At 34.6% G+C, this 19,786-nt stretch overlaps 2 protein-coding genes across 2 annotated transcripts; one reads left to right on the forward strand and one right to left on the reverse strand.

Moving 5' to 3' along the window:
• Positions 1 to 4,463: 4,463 nt before the first annotated feature.
• On the reverse strand, positions 4,464 to 6,884 carry LOC142607691 (ras-related protein Rab11C). The gene is made up of 3 exons (XM_075779280.1): positions 6,679 to 6,884; positions 6,389 to 6,593; positions 4,464 to 5,212 (listed from the first exon to the last, which is right to left on the reverse strand). The coding sequence occupies exons 2-3, from the start codon at positions 6,551 to 6,553 to the stop codon at positions 4,724 to 4,726; spliced, it is 654 nt and encodes a 217-aa protein (XP_075635395.1). The 5' UTR covers positions 6,554 to 6,593; positions 6,679 to 6,884; the 3' UTR covers positions 4,464 to 4,723.
• A 9,523-nt stretch (positions 6,885 to 16,407) lies between these two features.
• On the forward strand, positions 16,408 to 19,510 carry LOC142607765 (uncharacterized). Its single transcript, XM_075779384.1, has 4 exons — positions 16,408 to 16,617; positions 16,801 to 16,906; positions 18,957 to 19,072; positions 19,210 to 19,510. The coding sequence occupies exons 1-3, from the start codon at positions 16,506 to 16,508 to the stop codon at positions 19,033 to 19,035; spliced, it is 297 nt and encodes a 98-aa protein (XP_075635499.1). The 5' UTR covers positions 16,408 to 16,505; the 3' UTR covers positions 19,036 to 19,072; positions 19,210 to 19,510.
• Positions 19,511 to 19,786: the final 276 nt, after the last annotated feature.

Here is a 19,786-nt window from a genome sequence, read left to right on the forward strand (position 1 = left end):
TGGGCTTTCGAGGAGTCAAAAGGGTTTATTGAGAACAAATGTGGTACCTGGGTCCATGTGAGAAGGTGTTGTTTATGCAAGAGGCCTTTTGAGGACCATCTGAGGTTATGTATCTAGTGAAGGAGGTCAAATCCTATAAGGAGGTCTCTGCCTGTGAGAGGGGATCCGAGGACTTGGTGTTTAATGGTAAGGGTTGGGAATATTCTAATGTGGATGGGTTTGCTTTTCTAGGTGATCAAGAATGTTTCTCCATTGGCTGCTCTGAACATCTGATGATGGGGTAACCAAAAATCTTTTGGTAAAATCTTAGGATGAAGAATTGTTGCTGCTGCTCCTGTATCAAACAAAGCTATCACTGGGATGGGTCTGGAATATGTATCAAGGAGGATGTGAACTTGGACTATTGGTGTGGGGCCAATTATTGGGGCTATAAGAGGCTGAGATGTATATATGGTTTGGATTTCTGGGTCTGAATCATCAGTAATACTTGAATCTGATTCTTCTTCTAAGGATGAATAAGCTATGGCTGCCAAGGCTTGGGGAGAATAATCATCATCAAGTGAAAAGAGTGATTCCACATCTGAAAATGGAGTATCATCTGCATGAATCTGGGCTTGCTCCAAAAGCTTTGCTGCTTTTGCTTTCTTTGGACAATTTTTTGCAAAATGACCGGGCTTTTTACATACAAAACAGGCTTTTGAATTTTTTCCTTTGAATTGCTTTCTTCTGAGAAACTTCCATTTCTTTTTTCTAAAAAATTTCTTCTTTGGATGAGAATATTTCTTCTTCCACGAGTACTTCTTGTAATGATCTCTTCTCTTTGTTGGGCAAGAACAATTCTTATCATAACACTTAATCTGCAAATCTTTTCTTTTGCAATTGTCTTTAAGCTTGCTATGGATCTTGTCAATCTCCGAAAGAAACTTTCTTTGATTGCATAGTTTTTCCAAAGCAATGAGGACATGTTGATAGATTTCTCCAAGGGAGGCTTGCTGCAAGGTGATTTTTTGAAGATTCATCATGCGAAGAGTTTCATCACCAAGTGGTTCTGAAATGAATTCAAGAATGTGTGCTTGGAATTGACATCATCCATGCCATTAAAGGCATAATATCTGCTTGACATTCTGTCAAAGTGTTTCTCCAAATCTTTTCTTTCAAAAGAACAGCATTTCATCAATAAGAACTCATCTCTGGCTACTTCAGTGTAATGGGCTAATGAACCAAGAAATTCATTATGGAGGATCGTGAAAAAATCCTCGAGTGTATTACTCTGGGCTGCTTGTCTTTGCCTGTATTCTCCAAGGTTAATCCACCATTGTCTCAGTCTACCTGTGAGTCTTGCTACAAATTTGGCAATAATCTGGGCAACTGTATTGTTTGGGGCTTGAAGTTCTGCTGTACACCATGAATACATGTTGAAAATCTCATCATGCCATTTTGAGGGAGGACTGTTATCAAGGGTGAACAAGTGCTTTGAATCTGTGGTTGATGAGTAGGTTAATCTTGTATGGTGATCAGGGATGACAGGTGGTGTAGGGAATATTGGTGGTGGAGGTGGAGGTTGTTTAGGACGAAGGACATCATCTTCTTCTTCTACTTTTGGCTCAGTCATGAAGACTTCATCTAAGTCAAGATCAGACAAGTCTAGATCTGCTTCATTAATAACTGGAAGAACAAAGGGTTCTGTCTGCTCTTGAAGAGTTAAAGTTCTGAGAAATGATGATATCGGGTTTGGAGGATCAGAATTTATGGCTAAGAGGTTCATATCTGGGGGTCTGGAGGAAGCACCAATGGTTGGATCTGGTGGTTGGTATAATGGTTCTTTGTCTTTTTTGATGGGAGGAGGCTCTTTTTGTGGTTTGGCTTGAGGTTCTGATCTGGGTTGAGATTCTAATTGAGGTGGTGGTATTGGGTTCGTTGTGCTAGAAAAAATTCCACATGGTTTGAAAGGATTTTGGGCTGGATGTGTCATGTTTAGTGGTTGGAGGTTTTGGTCTGGGGAAACTGGGGAAAATGGTGAGGGTACTGGTATGGACAGATCTTTATACAGTGATTAACGAGGTTGGTATGGCATGTAGATTTGCATTGGAAGTGCTTGGGTAGCTGCCTTTTGTGAATTCTCCAAAGACTGGAGTTGCATCAACAACTGCTTTTTTTCTTTTTCTTTTTGCCCAATAAGGGGAAAGGATACAGACAAATCTTTTACTGTAGAAACAATTGTCTCCAATTCTTGTTCAATTGACTTTATCTTCTTCTTCAAATCTTCAATGAGAGAATTTGAGGATGAAAAGGTATTGGATACCGCTTCAGTCAACTTTTGTTGGTTGTCAAGAATTTTTGAAAGAACTTGATTCTGTGCTACAGCATTTTCTGCCTGCCAATTAAGGGCTGCTTCAGCTGATGAGACCTGTTTTTTACTTCCATTTGGATTGGTTCTAACAGGGTTTTTTATCTTCCAAACATGTTTAACATTGGCTTGTGGGTGGTCAAAACTTTCTAAAGGAGGAAAATTTTGTGAGTATGAGGGTGATGCATGGTCAAACATGTAACAGGGTAAAGGCTTTTGTGTGTGGGTTTGACTGGGTGGTTTGGGTTGACATTTTTGTATTTGGGGAAGGACTTTCTGGTAATATGGGATTAAAGGTGGTTTCTGGCTTTGTTGATTTTGATCATGATTTTCTTTGCATGGGGAAAGGGATGGAGGTTTTTGTTTTCTGGATCTGGGGTAAAGGACATAGTAGTCAAATTTTCCTGAAGGTTCTCCAAGGAGGTCAACTTCTGGGTCACCTGCTTCATATCTTTCTTTAAGAAGCTGCTGTGAAGACTTTTTCTTTCTTCTTTTCTGATCTTCTTCAAATATTTCTTCTTCTCGACATTCTTCACTATCACAAACATCCCACCATATATGGCCTGTGGGTGATTTTCCTTCATAGACAGGTTTTCCATTTTCTTGAAATGCTTTGATTTGAAGACCATCAAAACCTTCATAAGAAACTGGCCGGAGCATAGCTGTTGGAAAGACTGTCACTTCTTCTTTTTCTGGTGTGGTTGTCATAAATCTAACTTCAACATCACCGTTCTGGTTTCTGATGAAGAAAGGAGTGTTGGACTGGATTGGCTGAGATGCCTGATGGAGAGTCTCATACTTTGTAATCCATTTCTCTGGAAAAAGTTTTTTCATCTGTTCTTTATCCAGCTGTCTTGGAAGAAATGTACACATGGGCGTCATGCCTGGATCATAGATTGTAAGATCGGATTGTGGATTGCAAGATCTTACATTATTTGAGAAAAAAATAAAAAATACACATTGATATATTAAATAATCACATAAATTATACATTCATTGATATAATTATTATACATCACTACATCCATTTGTAAGCATTATTTAAAGAGGCCAAAAACCTTAAAATGTGACTCTAATGGGATATTTTTTATTTGGGTTTGACTGACACTCTCTCTACATTAGAGTGGAAAAACTTAGTTTATTGAAATTTTATTTTTCATTTAGGTCCAACTGAGCTTTCTATCAAGTTAAAGAAGATTACAAGAAATCAAGGTAGTTTGAGATTGTGAAAATCGTACAATCCTATCGATCCTAAACGATCTCAAAGATCCTTGAAAGATCTAGATCGTTTTGGGTAGGTGGGATCGTAAAATCGTAGGATCTTGATTGGGATTTTGACACTACTACCAAATTTATTATAAAAGATTTTATAACCTGATATGATTGTAAATGTGATTGATATTGTATTGACAAAATAATAAAGAAACTTTTGAATGATTTTTTTTTTTTTTTGGGTGTTAAAAGTTGATTTCCATATTATAAGTCTTATTATGTACTAAAATTTGTAGTACATGGCCAAGGAAATCTGTAGAGGTGGTGGTACCCGGCCAAAACAATTTGTAGTAGTAAATCCGCATTAATTGCAAGGTATTTGGTCCGAGTTGTGCAATGTTACCACCAGCAGACTTCAGAAGTGGGCAAGCAATAGGTAGGTCAAGATGTAATTGTGTAAATACAAAAGCAATGGAATAGATAGGTATTTAAAAAAAAAAAAAAAAAAAGGGAACTTTAGTTGGTTTTATTAGGTAAATAACCTGAGAAGGTACATCTGAGAGGAGTTGTGATTGGATAAAAGATGGAACTCCTTCCATCCACACCGCTAACTCAAACAAATTAAGCATGCCTTGCAAGACTATGTGCTACTTTAGACAACAAATATCTCCCATTTCTCAAAACAATTCGACAAAAACTATTAACTTCCACTATGATATTGCCAAAACCATGAGAAGTCCATATCATTGCACTGAATGGCTTTGAGTGCTTCTATTACAAGTTAGAAATTAGGAAGAATGACTTAACAAGCAAACTCCAAAGGAAAGACTAAACGTGCAAGGCCTCTTCTACCACACTAGTATATCTCCCAGTCAAGATGCCAATTGCTAAGAACCACCCAACATCCCAAATTTCAAAGAGTTTCAATTTTTAAAGCAAACATATAAGAATGGAGCAAAAGAAAGCAAACCCTCCAAAAGCACTACATTCTGTTTGTTTTCTTAGTTCACAATCTCCCTTATCGGTTATCACAACTCAATGAAGTAAAAAAGTAATCTACAAGTCTCTCTCTCATTAAAAAAAAAGTAAAAAGGTAATTTTATAATTAAAAAAAAAAAAATGGTTTGTCTGCTTGCAAATCTTTCACCACGCTCAAGTGTCTCCTCAAGTAGAACAGCAAGCTCTCTTGTTTGCATTCCCTGATGCATCAGAAACATTGATAGTGGTCCCTTGACCAGGAAGAGTGGTACCGGCGGTTGCTTCCTGAGCTGCTAATGCTTTTTTGCTTATGATTTGGTAGATCTCCGTCAAAATGGTCTGGAATGCCTTTTCAATGTTTGTTGCTTCTAAAGCTGATGTCTCAAGAAATGAGAGACCTTCCCTCTCGGCCAAGGCCTGACCATCTTGCTCTGAAACAGCTCTAAGATGGTTCAAGTCAGACTTATTCCCCACCATCATGATGACAATGTTAGAATCTGCATGGTCCCTCAACTCACGGAGCCACCTTTGGACATTGTCAAAAGTCTGCCTCTTAGTTATGTCATAGACAAGCAGTGCCCCAACAGCTCCTCTATAATAAGCACTGGTGATAGCACGGTATCGCTCCTGACCTGCGGTATCCCATATCTGTGCCTTAACTGTTTTTCCTTCTACCTGTTAAGTCAAAAAACCAACAGTTTACAATACTGCTACATGCCATAACAATGAAAATGAACAATCAAAAACAAATCCAAACAGCAGATTTGAAACCTATGAAATTTCTCCAGCACAGGTACACACCATCAACAATCCATAAAGCAAGGTGTAATGTATATCTAGATTAACAAAGATTCCTACTGAGAGGAGGTTGGTAAATGCACCATTCAAAATAAAGAAGAAACCTTGTCTTCAATTATTCAAGTTGCGAATGAAGTTCTGTTAAGCTCAATTTGCTCAGAAAACGATAGATGGCTATTTCTATAACTGGTGCGCAGTATCATGTCATCACTTTTTAAAGCAAATTGATCGTCTCATTGATAACTTGACCATCAAAATAACCTCTCACAGAAGATGTCTGATCCCCATCAAACCACCACTTGATTGGCCAATACATGAAGCATCCGATCATGGTCGGCATTTCTAAGCAACCAATGATCTCAATACTTATTCGCCAATTTAAACTATTATGTATAGCAACTTATAGCTTAAAGTATTCATTTTTCACAAAGAAAAATCATTTAATTAAAATAACCAGCATCCACAGGAAAAAAAAAAAAATCATATTTGAAGTCTTTTTCTTTTTTCAAAAGGTTAAAAAGATAAAAAGAGAAATCATTGGGAAAAACTTTTGTACAATTCACATGCACACAGATTGCATATTGTGTGAAAATAAGTAACTTCTTAAGAACCAAGATTAAAAAAAAAAAAAAACCAAAAAACTGAAAAACAAGTATGTGTCTATATATACTAGTGGTTATCATTTGGTAGCTTCTATAAAAACTTCAAGGCAATGCTATCGAACTTAACGCGATCCAACACAGAATCTCACATTGACTGACAAAGCTTAGTGCTATATATCATTCAAAGATTCAACTTTTTTCCAGCCTAAAAAATCAGACAGGAGAAAAGGAATAAAATAGTTACAGTTGTCAATTACCAAACACCTCTGGATTCTTGCCTTAAATTACATGAATCCAAAGAATCCTATACCTCATATTCCTAATCCAAAAAATTAAAATCCAAGCTCAGAAGCTTCAACAAAAAAAAAAAAACAAAAATCGTTAATCCAATTTCCGAATCAGAGCCCTAGATCGAGCCGAAAACGACAACGAAAAGAGAGATATTGCTTGCCTGGAGAGTTCTGGTGGCGAATTCGACGCCGATGGTGGACTTGGATTCTAAGCAAAATTCGTTGCGCGTGAACCTGGAGAGAATGTTGGATTTTCCGACACCAGAGTCCCCGATCAACACGATCTTGAACAGGTAGTCGTACTCGTGGTCCACTCTATGCGCCATAACGCTCTCTCTCTCTCTCTTCTCCACCGATCTCTCTGACCTAAAAATTAAATAAAAAATCCAGTTTCAGATCCACATACACAAACGAATAGATTGAAACACAGAGATCTGAGCAGAAGACTTACCTGAAGAAACAGAAAGATAGATCGAGAAGAGATTGGAGATCCCAAAGTGAATTTTTGGAAATAAGAGTTTTTTTCTTTGTTTTCAAAACAATTAATTAAAAAAATATAAATAGTAAGCGCAGGAATTATAGGGAAAAAGTGGGATGGATGGAGTGGACAATGATAGAAACGGAGAAAGAGAATTGGAAATACAAGAACTTTTGAAACGGCAACTTTATAGACTTTTTTATTTTTATTTTATAATTTTTAAATTTTAAGACAGGTAGGGAGAGAAAAACGGCGCCGTTTAGGGCAGGAGAAAGTAACGGGGGCGAATGTTTTGAATGTGTGTCTGTGATATGGCAAAGTGACAGTGAGCAAGCTGGCTAGCTGGCTGGCAGTGGCAGTGACAGTGGCAGACTGGCAGGTAAACGTAGTAGTAGTGCATTCGAGATTTCGATGTTTATATAAAAAAATTTCAACGATTCCTTCCACCCTTCTTATCCTGCATTTATTTATGCTATTTGGTAATTGGTAGCTGGATCTTCCACTAAAATTCAAAATCTACCAATGTTTCAAAAGATTCTTCCATTTCCTGTCCACTATTACTTTTTTCTACCTCCTCCATCATGAGAATATGTAACTTTTTGGTGTTATTCTTCCAACCAAATATTATAAACCTTTTTTAGTGGTTTTATTTTATTTTTGGATGTTCTAAAAAAAAAATTATATTTGATTCCAAAAATATGTTATTTTTTTATGTATTAATTATAAAAATTTAAATAATCTAATCAAATAAAAAAATATATATTTTAAACACCTAAGTATAGGTCACCCTTAACATAAAATTTAGCATAAATTATACATTTTCACCCTAATCTTTCACATTCATTTATACTTAAACCCTTAACTATCAAAACAACCCTCTAAACTTATTTGTTCATTGGGTAAGTTGGTAGGGTCACGCAAAGGGTCACGCAAAGTGTGTAGCATGTTAGGCATATTTTGCCAAATAGCATAATTTTTTGAATATTTTTGAAGAAAGCAACAGGTCAAATTTATTTAGTTATGTAACATATTTTTTGAAACTCAAGTTCCAAAAAAAGTGATACATTACTAAATAAATTTGGTCATGTGCTATTTAGCAAATTTTTCCGTTCAATGTAGGGCGTTTAGGTCATGACCTGCTTAGCCAAGAGTGGTTAGGTGGTACGTAAATGGTGATGATGTTGCATAGACTATGTGGCCAAGGGCAGAGGGAGGGGTGCCAGGGGCCAAGGCCCTCTATATGCCTCTCCCCCTCTATTTTAATGTTTAAAATTTTGAGTGAGTTTTAAGTAAAAAATTATTGTATAAATAACAGCCCATTTTAGAAAATGACCTCCCTTCATTTAAAAAAAAAATTATAAATGCTCTTTAATTTATTGTTGTCTAATTTATTTTCCTTTTAATATTGCTTTTTTTGTCATATATAAATCGTTAATTTTAGGAACTTTTAAAGCATAATTTTATAAAAATATTGAGGTAAATCTTTTTAGTTAAAGATTTTTTTTGTTTTCTAAAAATAAAGTCACACACATTTATACTACGAGAGTTAAAGCTAACATTGGGAAGGTAATTTTGCCCCACTTCACATGGGTTTTCTATGCCCCACATAGGTGGTGGGGCAGGGATGGGCAATGGGGCAGGGCAATGATATATTTAGATATTTGAGCCCTGCTGACCCTATCCTTGTCCCAACTAACATCGATAAGTGATATAATTGTAAATTTTTCATATCTTAAATCCCTAATATTTAAACAAACAAATAAATACTAGCTTATTTAAATGCATGGATATTAAAATTTTTGTTTTATTATGATATTGTTTTGTTAAACACTTGTATAATATTATTAAGTTCTTACTAAAAATTAGTTTGATTTGATTGGATAAATTTAATTGCAATTGTGTCTATGTCCATGCTTCCTCCCTTGAAACCCACAATCCCCTAATTCTTCTCTATTTTTATTTTTATTTTTTCTCCTTGAAATGCAGATTCTTCCCCTTCTTCTTATTCTATTTTTTCCCTTTTGAATATCTGCTTGGTACCAATTACCATATTGCTTTGTCCTAATATTCTTAGCTCATTCATGAAAAAAGAGAGTATGATATATGATATTCTTAGCTCATTCATGAAAAAAAAAAGTATGATATATATATATATATATATTTGTGGTAATTGTTTAGTTTTTTTTTTTAATACAAGATAGAATTTCTACTTTAGCCTAATTTATGTGTATATGTGTGTGAAGCTCCCTCTTGGAGACTTGAACCCCGGCCCATGTCTCCTACACCCCACAAACATCTATACTTGTAGAGTGACCACCGCAACAAGGAGGAGCGGTGGTTAATTATTTAGTTACTTTAGTGGTTGATGTTGAACATAGTAGATTAATTATCATAGACTTATAGTAATTAATTGATTCAATTATTCATTAATATTAGTAATTAGTCATAGGGTATTATGAATATTGAAGATTTAAGAAAGGATTTTACATGGAAGTATTCATATCTATTTGATTCAAAAAACTGAAATGACTTGCAATTTTGTGTTGAAATGCAAAAGTAGGGTTTATCTAAATTTTCTATGAATTATTTATAAAAAAAAAATTTCAATTTATATGATAATTTGATCATTTGATTGTTGAATATCTCATTAATAATAATAATTTTTTTAAATGTTCCCTTCACTTTAATTAAGCACACTCTTGCACTTTGCGCCAAGGCTCCAAAAGGCTTATGCATTCAAGGGGCCCCAGTCCTTAACCAACGCTTATCTGGACCAATCTTAAGTTCAGATGCATTAATTGTGATTGATAGTAGTGTGCTACTTAAAACAATAAGTTGGTATTATTTCTGGTTTCTCATACCCGGACTTCTATCACTCTTAGTCAAGACAAAATATACTGTTGTAATCATTGCTATAATTCATTTGTTTCTCATTAAAAAAATTACTTTATATAAAAATAAAATTAACTTTCCTCATAAAGGAAATTACTTATATATATGTAATCATTATTTTTTGGTTTTATTTTTCATTTGACACTTATTAATTATTATGAATGTGGGTTATCAATGGACACAATGATTTCATTTGTATAATAATTCGGTGATTTGGTTGGGGTTTATGATCATTGTTGAACCATCTTAGAGACTTACTAAAACACCACATGAAGTGCTGGGAGTAATTTGATAAACCTACTTGCAGTAAATTGTAATCACTAATTATTCTGACTAGCCTCATCACACGCGCTACGCTTGTGCAATGAGGCTTTTATTTTAGCAAAAAAAAAAACTGTTTTTTTTTATTTTATATATATAATTTTTATTTTGAGAATCTAATTTATAAGTAGAAAAAGGAATTTGAAAATTTAGAGGAGAGTAATTCTATTTTTTAGGCAATATTTTAGTGGGAGTTAAAGTTGCATTTTTACCGAATTGTCTTTTAGTTTTGTTTCTACTTAAACATATAGGGTGTAGGGGCATTTTTAAACTAAAAAATGAGGAATCCAAACAAAAAAAAATTCTTTAAATAGTAGTATAAATAATTATCCATAAAAAAATTGCCATGGCCTTTTAATAAAGGCAGTGACTTAGATAGTTAGATGGTCTTATAACATGACTTTGTACTACAAACCATCAGGAAACTGGATGAATGTCGAGCTTTCTCCTCCATTTCAAATGCCACTCTTGCAGAACTATACTATGATACAGTAGACATTACTTGCAAATCTGTTTCATTGTACTTGCAGAACAATACTATGATACATTAGACATTACTTGGAAGCAACTTTCAGTCCTTTTGTTGGCTAAAAATCATTTTAACATGGAATCATTGGTTTGCCATTGTTACTAGTGGATAGTGATTGCATAATTTTGGTGGTTGAGAGTATAAGTGCCACGCTCAATCGTGACAGGAAGCTGAGAAAGCTATCTGCTACAAAGGTGCAGGATGGTAAAACTTCAGCACTTCTTGCTACTATGCGTATTTCTGTTCACTATTGATGCTTAGAGTTCTAGAGACACAAAAATTGCAGTGGTATAGCTGCAATGGCCTTCCTTGTTTTATACTCACAAAGATGCAATTGCAAAGCACGCTTCTGATGGATCAGGGCAGTATAGACATTCTTTTGAATTACTTTTAAATTAGATTTTGGATGTGTAAGATTATTGTAGTCTGATTAACAATACTCCGTAGTTTTTTTCTTCCACTGTAAATTGGTACTTTGTTTTAGTTACAAAAGAAGTAGATAGTTGATGGACCATCAATATTCCTGGCCTTATTGATGGTTATGTTATTGGACCATGTGATTGCTACTGGACCATGGTATCAAAAAAAAGAAAAGAAAAAAAAAAGACTATGAGTCTTTGAGATAACTTCCTGCTACTTGATCAGGTTTGACTAATTGATACAGTCATACTTGGAATTAGGGATCAAGATTTTGTGGATCAAATTAATGCAAGACACTTGTTCATTGCAGAAACTCAGATTTATACAATTAACAGTGCTGTAGTAGTTTAAGCCAATTTCAACCAAGAACTAGTAATCAACGGTAGAATCTAAGACATTTCAATTGAATTTTATGTTGGTTTTAAAGACTTACCAAACACTAGAAAATGAGATAGTTTTCCAAAAAATGTTTGTATAAACACTAGAAAACATTTTCAAGTCCATTTTCAAGGTTGTTATCAAACACCGGAAAATGAGATAGTTTTTAAAAAAATGTTCTCTGAAAAATGATCCATTTTTCAAAAAACATTAATTCTGAAATAAACAAAGTGGTAAATAATAATACTTTTCCCCATTTCATTTCGACTTTGGGTGATTTGGCTGGTTCAAACTACTGAGTTTGACATGAAGAAGAATATTTCAGTAACAGTTCACCTATTTGTGTCAATTTTAAACGAAGCTAAGAGCATGTGATCGCTTCAATAGAACCTAAGCAGCCTCTAAATTATAAACTTCGAAACCAAAAACTGATTTAGCAAACATGGTTCCCGTGGTACCGATTGATTTTATGACATTCCGAACATCAAATACCAATAGAATCACTACATCAGGGGATGCCCTTGGGCTAGAGCATCTATGAAGACTTCATTGAGTTGGCTCTTGGGCTAGAGCAATCGGGGATGCCCTTCTTTTAGGCTTTAAGGAAGTGAAGTATCACTAGGGACTTGGTTCCGCTACTTGAGAAGTTTGAGGATCGAACCAAAGATCATGGGGGTTATTTGGACAGGTTGGGTGCCTCAGTTAAAGATATTAGCTCACGTATTGCTTATCTGGGTATAGGAAATTTGAGCTGCTAAAATATTCTAGCACTGATTTTGCATCTGGGGTTTTAAATTTAGAGCCCTTGGATTTGGTGGGAGGTTTGTGAATTCTAATGGAATGGAGATGGAATTTGCATTTGCCCTTCTTCTTTTTTTTAATTTTTATTTAATTATAATGTTTTTCCCCATTTTAATGGTGAAGTGAGCCGCCACCTTATGTGGGTAAAGTAATAAATTCAAACCAAGGGTAAGTATTATTAAAACCTTTTTAGGCTTTTATTTTATTTATTATTATTATTTTTTGATAGGTTGCATGCATGGGCTTCCTAAGAACCCAAAATGCCAACAAGTACTAACCCTTCACAATGAGATCGAGCTTGATTGGGATGAATTCATTGCCACCTAAAGAGGAAAATAAACTTAGGACTTGAGGACTCAATTGCAAGCTAGATTGGGATTAATTTCGGCTTGTAATTTGGGGATATGCCACACCATTTTTGCAATTTCGGGGCTTTAGGAGTTAGGACTTGAGGGCTCAATTCCCTTGGAAAAAAAAAAAAAAAAGAATCTAATGCCATGTTTACATTAGCCATAAAAACAAAAATACTTTTAACAAAAAATAATTGAATGACAAAAAAGACTTAGTTTTAGAATTATAACTTTTAGGTACTAAAATTGAGCACTTCAAATATTATAAATTGATTCTTTTTTGAATGGTATAATGGATTAATTAATATTGCTAATATATTATAATTTTTTTTTTTATTAATAGTGTGGGGACTCAAGGGATAAACAAGATATTTGTGGGAGATTTCTTGTAAAGTCTCACCTATTTCTCCGCATTAAATGGCTGACAACAGTTTTATCAGTTGCATTAATGAGGAAGTAACTTGAAAAGTAGATCCACAGCTCAGTAGCTCCTTCCACCACCTTCACCAAAAGTCTAATGAGATAGGAGTCCTAAGAAGATTGAGAAGGATTGAAGATGGAGGGCTGAGATGTAAGTGGCCATGGAGTATATAGAGAAAAGGGACTATCAGATAAAGGGGGGATCTAGAGAGAATCAAGAAAAAGAGATCATAGCTAGAATAGTAACTGAGAGAAAGAGAGTGAATAGTATTTGTAAACAATCAAAAACATTGTCCTCGAACAAGCTTGTAAAGACCATTTATACATTTAAATCATAGGCTTTCGATTCCTCCTACTCTATCTGTGTCATCAAGCAAAACCTAAACTTGTTCATCCCATTCTCTTTACAAGTATTTATTGGTTTGAGCCGGGTTTGGGAATATCAATCTCGCTATTCTTAGTGGGCTTGGGTAACCAAGGTTTCGTGCTCTTACAAATAGCCTTTTATGAATCCAAGTTTCCAAAAAAGCTGAGTTTCGGTTATTTTATTTTATGGGTCTAGTTAACGAGTGTCCTTAAATATGATTTTAAATACTCGATTGGGTACAGCTAAAATGCTGTGCGGTTGTATTTCAGTGTTTTTTTTTTTTTACCACATGAATAGTGCATTAAGGCAAATGGACAATGTTTTGTGAGTTTGAATAGTAATTGGAAATTATTATTTTTTATTGTTTTCAGTTTTTAGCAAAATAAGCGGTATCCAAACGCACCTTAAAAATCAAAATTGGACCGACTTGTTGTTGAGGGTTCTTTTTACAATTCTTGTACCTTAGACACATGTTTTGATGTTGTTGAACAACGCTTGGTCTAGGCTTTTTCTAAGAAGGAAGTTGGGCCTGGCGCTCCATGGAATAGACTCCAAAGTACCATTATGCTGCTGCCAGTTTGTGCGCAAACGTTGAGTCCAAGTCCAAGGGAGGACGCTGCAAAGTGGGCTTATTCCTTGTTTCTGCCGCAGAAGCAACTTTTCTGCTGTTCCGTAAAACCATATGTTGTAAAGTCTTCTGCTATGCAATAAAGCTGTCTGCTGTGCATTAAAGCCGTTTGTTGTAAAGCCGTTTGTTGTAAAGCCGTTTGCTGTAAAGTCTTCTGCTATGCAATAAAGTTGTCTACTGTGCAGTAAAGCTGTCTGTTGTAAAGCCTTTTGCTGTGCAATAAAGCTGTTGCTGTGTAATAAAGCTGTCTGCTGTGCATTAAAGCCTTCTACCGTGTAGTAAAGCCTTCTGAAATGTGAATGACTACTCTTCATTTTTTACTGCAGAAATACTTTTCTACTTCCTACACATAAACAAATCTAAAACCTAAAGAAATTACAAATTAAGCAAATGTTAGCTTACATGGGTTATCATATTCTCAAATATATACATACACATATTCATAAATATACTTATACGTATGCACATATACATCTATAAAATATATTCTGCAGAACATAGGAAACAAGTTATATGTATATATATATACGTATGGCAGGATAATGAATAAAAAATAAAACACATAATAACAAATAAATAAGAAAGTTTCAGCAGAAAATGTTTAGATAGTATAATAGCTAACACTGTAAATATAATAAAAAGTTATTACAGTAGAATAACTAGTATAACAAATAAAGATACCACAACAGGACAACTGATGCAGCAAATGTGATAAAAACGTGCTACAGTAGGATGACTAAATACGACAGATATAAGTTATAAGGAGAGAAATCAAATATATTTGCAATCGAAAATTAAGTATTGAATCTTCCCATTGAATAAGTAAACCAAGAAGGAACCTAAACCCCAACTTGAACAACCTTGTCATAGGCTTTTACCATTAAAGTTGTGCATTTTTTAGAATAGGCCTAGTTGGCTACTAGCTATTATTTTTTGGAGACTTCAAATATTGGGTTTGCTAAGAGGGAGAGAATATATGGTCTATTAATGCATGCCCTTATTTCTACCGTGTTTTCTCTCTTCTTTTTACCATTTTCTTTCTTTCTCGGATTTTTTTTTACTCTTAGTTTTTTTACTACTCTCTTGCCGTGGGTTGTTTTTCTCACTTGAGTCTTTTCCCTTAGGTGCTTCCTCTATTAGGTCTGCATTCCCCGGTCCCCCCATTCCATGGCTACCTCCTCCTTTTATAAGGAGCTAATTCAATGAGATTTCTTCCTTTTACCCCTAGGGTTTCACCAACTATTTTTGGTTTATTGTGAGCATCCTTTTAAGACTACACATCAACCCATTGGTTGCCCTGACCATTGTCATTGCTCAGTACATGTTTGCTGCACCACAACTCATTTCACAACAAAATTCCATTTTGTTTATTCTTGCTGTATACCTCTATCTCTGGGTTCAAATGGACAAGGATTGGGCTACCTCACTACTTAGCTCTATGGCATGCATCAAATGGTCTCAACCATCTACTATTTCTTTTGGGTAAGATACCATCCCAACAAGGTATACTCCCAAAATAAGTCATGTCAGGAAACGAAATATAGAACCCATTTTCCCCCCACCACCAAACCACACCCTCTAGATCCCCTTAACCATGGGCCCACCTCCCTTGTATTGGCTGGGTACAGGTTGGTGGTGCTCCGGCCCTTCTGTGCTTGCTCCACCGTCTTTTGTGTTTGTCTTCTTTTGTTCCCACGCCGTTTTTGCCGTAGCTTTTGTTTCATCCTGCTGCGTGTTTTTTGTCTTATTTCTTCATGCGTTTCCTGTTGCGTTTGTCATTTCCTTGGGTTTGACTTTTCTTTTCTTCACGTGATTTCTGTTGCTGACACTTTCTGCTGTTCCTTGTTTCTTTTCACTGTGCTTCTTCATATTAGTTTTTTCACGCCTATCTTTTTATTCAAAAGGATTTGGGCCTTTGTGGGCCAAATAATGTTGATTGGATCAAAAAGGATCTTGGGCCAAATTTATCTTCATCTGCTGAAGCCATTTTGCAGAAGAACTGTATTTTGCGGCATATATGTATTCTGCTGTAGATCGCTTTCCCTTGCACTTCTTTCTTTGGACCTTTCTTGCTCTTCGGTCTTCTTAGTGGGCCTTACTTTTCATTGGGCCTTCCTCCGTTTGGGCTTTTGGGTACAGATAAAAAAATTGGGCATCAACACTTGTTCACTAGGAACTAAACACTAAATTGATCCAATAAAAACTAAAAACGGCCAAAATGGGTAAAAATCCACAGTTCAATTGCTAGAAATCGAGAACAATCTTTTAAAACCATGCCATTAAAGCTTTGTTAATGAGCTTTTTTTTTATTATTAATTTTAATTTTTAGTTTTAATAAAATTTTTATGAAAAATATAAAAAATGGTAAAAAAAGGCTTTATTTATTTATTTGTTTTTCATAAAAGAAAAATGTTAATGAATTTTCTAAAAATATTAGTTTGAGAATGGTGTAAATATTGTATAAAAAAAAAGTAATTAATTTTTTTGTTAAAATGATTAACATGACTTTTTTTTGATGAACAATGATTAACGTGACTTATTTTAAGTTAACAGAAATCATTATTATTCTTTTTTGGGTGCCGCTTGGTATTAGTAGAAAGCTCACGGGCGCGCACGCACAAGTACACAAAATAGAGAGATTGGCTGAAATTTTGAGGGGTCGGGTTGGCATAAGCAAAAGCAAAACTGCAAAAGATGAAGAAGGAGGACATGGTTAAGCTGATCAGCGCCGAGGGCTTCGAATTCGTGATCGACAAGGATGCCGCCATGGTTTCCCAGACCATCTACAACATGCTCACCTCTCCAGGTCTTCTCTCTCTCTCTCTCTCTCTCACTCCCACACCATCGATTACAATTAGGGTTTCATTCCCGTTCCTTTCTCTATTGCTTTATAGAAATCTATAATTCTTTTCAAGAAACAAAAATTGAAACTTTCCCTCCCACAAAATTCCCTACAAATATTTATGTTCTGTGTCTGACGCTGTGATAGGGAGCTTTGCGGAGACACAGCACGGCGAAGTGACTTTCCCTGAGATCAGCACAACCATATTAGAGAAGATCTGCAAGTATTTCTATTGGCATCTTCAATTTGCCAGGTTCTGATTTGCTTTGTTTTTCATTTATTCTTGGATTTCTCTACTTATATAAATTATGGGGTTATTTACAATTTTATTTTAAATTGTAATCTTTTTTTTTTGCAATCAATACCCATAATTTGCATTGTCCATCCACTGTCTAAAAATAGTGTTATAATTAACAAAACAATTTAGTTGGCTAGTTGGGTAGTGGGTGCATTAATATGTCAAAAGTAAACAGATTAATTCCCATCAAGTTGTTAAATTTAACATTAATATTCGACGGTGGAGTGGATCTTGCAAGTTAATGTCGAATTGCAGTGTTGATTGCAATATAAATGTAGTTTTGAGTGGATATTGAGAATGAAGGAGTACGGAGCTCTGTTCTTGATGCTTGTTTCATATAAAAAAAAAGGCTGAAAGAGCTTTGATCACTTATACATTTTCAAGTTGAAATTATTTACCTATTTAACAATGCCAGCATACATTGCTGGCTTCAGTAGTATTGTGTCCATTGTTGTGTTCTTCAATACTGATGCAAGCTGTTGAGGTTAATCTCTGTCATTATCCTCTATGTTTCAGTTATGAGGGAAGAGCCTGAAGAATGATCCCCTGACATCCCCTACCCATGCTCAAATTATTTGGGTTTCTTGTTTCCAACATTTTGATGTTGCTTATCTACGGTTGGAAGACTTTGCTTCGTTTGGCCTTTTGCTATTTGCATAACTATTTGACCTAGAAGTTCCCTCTTTAGGCTCTTAGTTTTTAGATAATTTTGATCCTTGAAAATAACTTCTTCTTTTTTTATTTTTATATATAGATATATTTGTGGTAAATAAATCCTTGAAAATAACTATGTGAATATTTACCAGTAGTATTGAGATCTGCTTCACTGTGTGAAGAAGGGAGAAAGTTTCTTGGTCTGAAAGAGACTGAATGAAGGGGTTTCTATTATGTTGATTTAAAATTTGATTGTTTTGATGTCGTGAAGTGGGTTATTGAGAAGTATGGTTTATGGAAGTCCGTATTCTTTTGAAAAAGTGGTTGGTTACTTGTAGTGATATTTATTTGTCTGACTCTGATAGGGATTATGGAATGTGGATGCTTGTGTTAAGCTGCTCGTTATGAGATGGGAATTGCTTAACTCAAGATTGGATATCGATATTATTTGATTGAAAAATGCTGATGTGGCATTTTTATAATCGAAGATTAAAATGACATGTATCTGAAATCCTACCCATTCTGTGTTCATTGTCAGCCCTATTCCATGATGTATCCATTATTTATGCTGGAGTATTGGTACTAACTACTAAGTTTTGTTTGACTATTGGTAATTTTGTGTATGTGTGTTGAGATACTTTGATTGATACTATTATTAGTATTATATGTGTGGTTCTATTTTCTCAATATTACAAAGTATTTTAATGGGTTGTATTATGAGTTATGACTCCATCCCAGATTTAATTTAGCTAATTGGTTATTTTCTAGTTTTCAATTTATTTGAGTAATTGAGCTCAAAATTGTTTGTTATAAGAAACTCATTAGTTTTTATAAAGGAAATATGAGTTATATAAAAAAAAGAAGGGAATTGTGTTATAAGTGATTTAACCATAGGTTGATGGACTTGCTTCAAAAGAAAATTAAAAATAGGACTTAATAATCCTTTTAAAATATGTCAGGACTTGGATGGTCATTTCAACAAAAAGTAGGCCTTATCTGTACTTTTACCTTGTTTTTATTCATAATCTTTCTACGTGTTTCATTTAGAATACCTTATTATAAAATTAAGTATCTCTCTGGCTTCAATGATTCAAACTAAATTTAAATATTTAATGGGTTAAGATAAGCATCTCTCCACTCAATGTCATGTTGTATTTTGTCACAATTTTTATTATGATACTTTCTTGGGAGTCAAGCTATATTACAAGGAATTTAACTGCACCATGGTTATAAATGTCTGTTCTACATATTCTTAAAAGCTTGATTTGGATCTGATGTTGGAATTTGTTCTGGATCCTTGGTCAAGAGCTCCTTCCCCATCTTTATTTATGGAAATGTTTCTCTTTTTCAGTGGAAAGGAGACCGAGTTTCCAATTGAACCTGAGTTGACTCTGGAGTTGATGATGGCTGCTAATTATCTTCATACTTGAATTATCATCTCTTGAGCGGCAAGTCCTGCTCAGGATTGTAAGCCTTCTTATATATTCTCTTTAAGAATTCACATTCTAGTTTTCTTCTCTAGAGGTTATAGGAAGTTTAATGTATTAAGTCTCCTATAAATTTGCTGTAACCTAATCAATTTTTTGTTTGGATCCTGGATCCAGTGATTATGTACTACAGTAGTAGAGATGCTCAAGGATGAACTCGTTACCCAAGAAGGTTTAAAACTTATATGAACCTCATGTTGGTGATTTGCAGTGGATCTCACTTTGCACTGCAATGTAGTATACATTATTTAACTTATAAGTGATTGTTACACTTTTAAACAGTGTTAGGATAATTCAGTCAAGGAAAGTGCAGTCATTGGATGATGTAAAGTGCAGTTAGGATAACTCATATGTGATAACTAATTAGAATGGTATCTCTTAATAAGTAAGACATGGTTTCATGATATAGTTTCTATTATTATGTCGTTTCTATTATTGATAGCTGGTGGATCTTTGAATGATTGTTTTGTCGTCACATACTAGATTTGAATAATACAAATTTGGCACAAAAATGTCTTCAATATATAATATATATATTTGCAAATTTTAAATATAATATTAATTTCTTTTTCAGATTATACAACATCTAACATTCAATACTACTAATGATTTTTGACAGAAATCGATACTTTGCCATCTTGAACCAAATAGTATGTAAGAACCAGGATTGTTGTAAACTTGTGGAGTCAATTTT

The sequence above is a fragment of the Castanea sativa genome, chromosome 8, assembly GCF_040712315.1.
Source record: "Castanea sativa cultivar Marrone di Chiusa Pesio chromosome 8, ASM4071231v1".
In the NCBI taxonomy this organism is placed as follows: Eukaryota; Viridiplantae; Streptophyta; class Magnoliopsida; order Fagales; family Fagaceae; genus Castanea; species Castanea sativa.

What these genes read in the sequence shown, in the direction of transcription:
- LOC142607765 (XM_075779384.1), top strand. Translation starts at nt 16,506, where the DNA reads ATGAAGAAGGAGGACATGGTTAAGCTGATCAGCGCCGAGGGCTTCGAA. An exon ending in CAACATGCTCACCTCTCCAG is followed by an intron (nt 16,618 to 16,800) that starts GTCTTCTCTCTC and finishes ACGCTGTGATAG; the next exon opens with GGAGCTTTGCGGAGACACAG. An exon ending in TGGCATCTTCAATTTGCCAG is followed by an intron (nt 16,907 to 18,956) that starts GTTCTGATTTGC and finishes TCTCTTTTTCAG; the next exon opens with TGGAAAGGAGACCGAGTTTC.
- LOC142607691 (XM_075779280.1), bottom strand. Translation starts at nt 6,553, where the DNA reads ATGGCGCATAGAGTGGACCACGAGTACGACTACCTGTTCAAGATCGTG. An exon ending in TCGCCACCAGAACTCTCCAG is followed by an intron (nt 5,213 to 6,388) that starts GCAAGCAATATC and finishes TTGACTTAACAG; the next exon opens with GTAGAAGGAAAAACAGTTAA.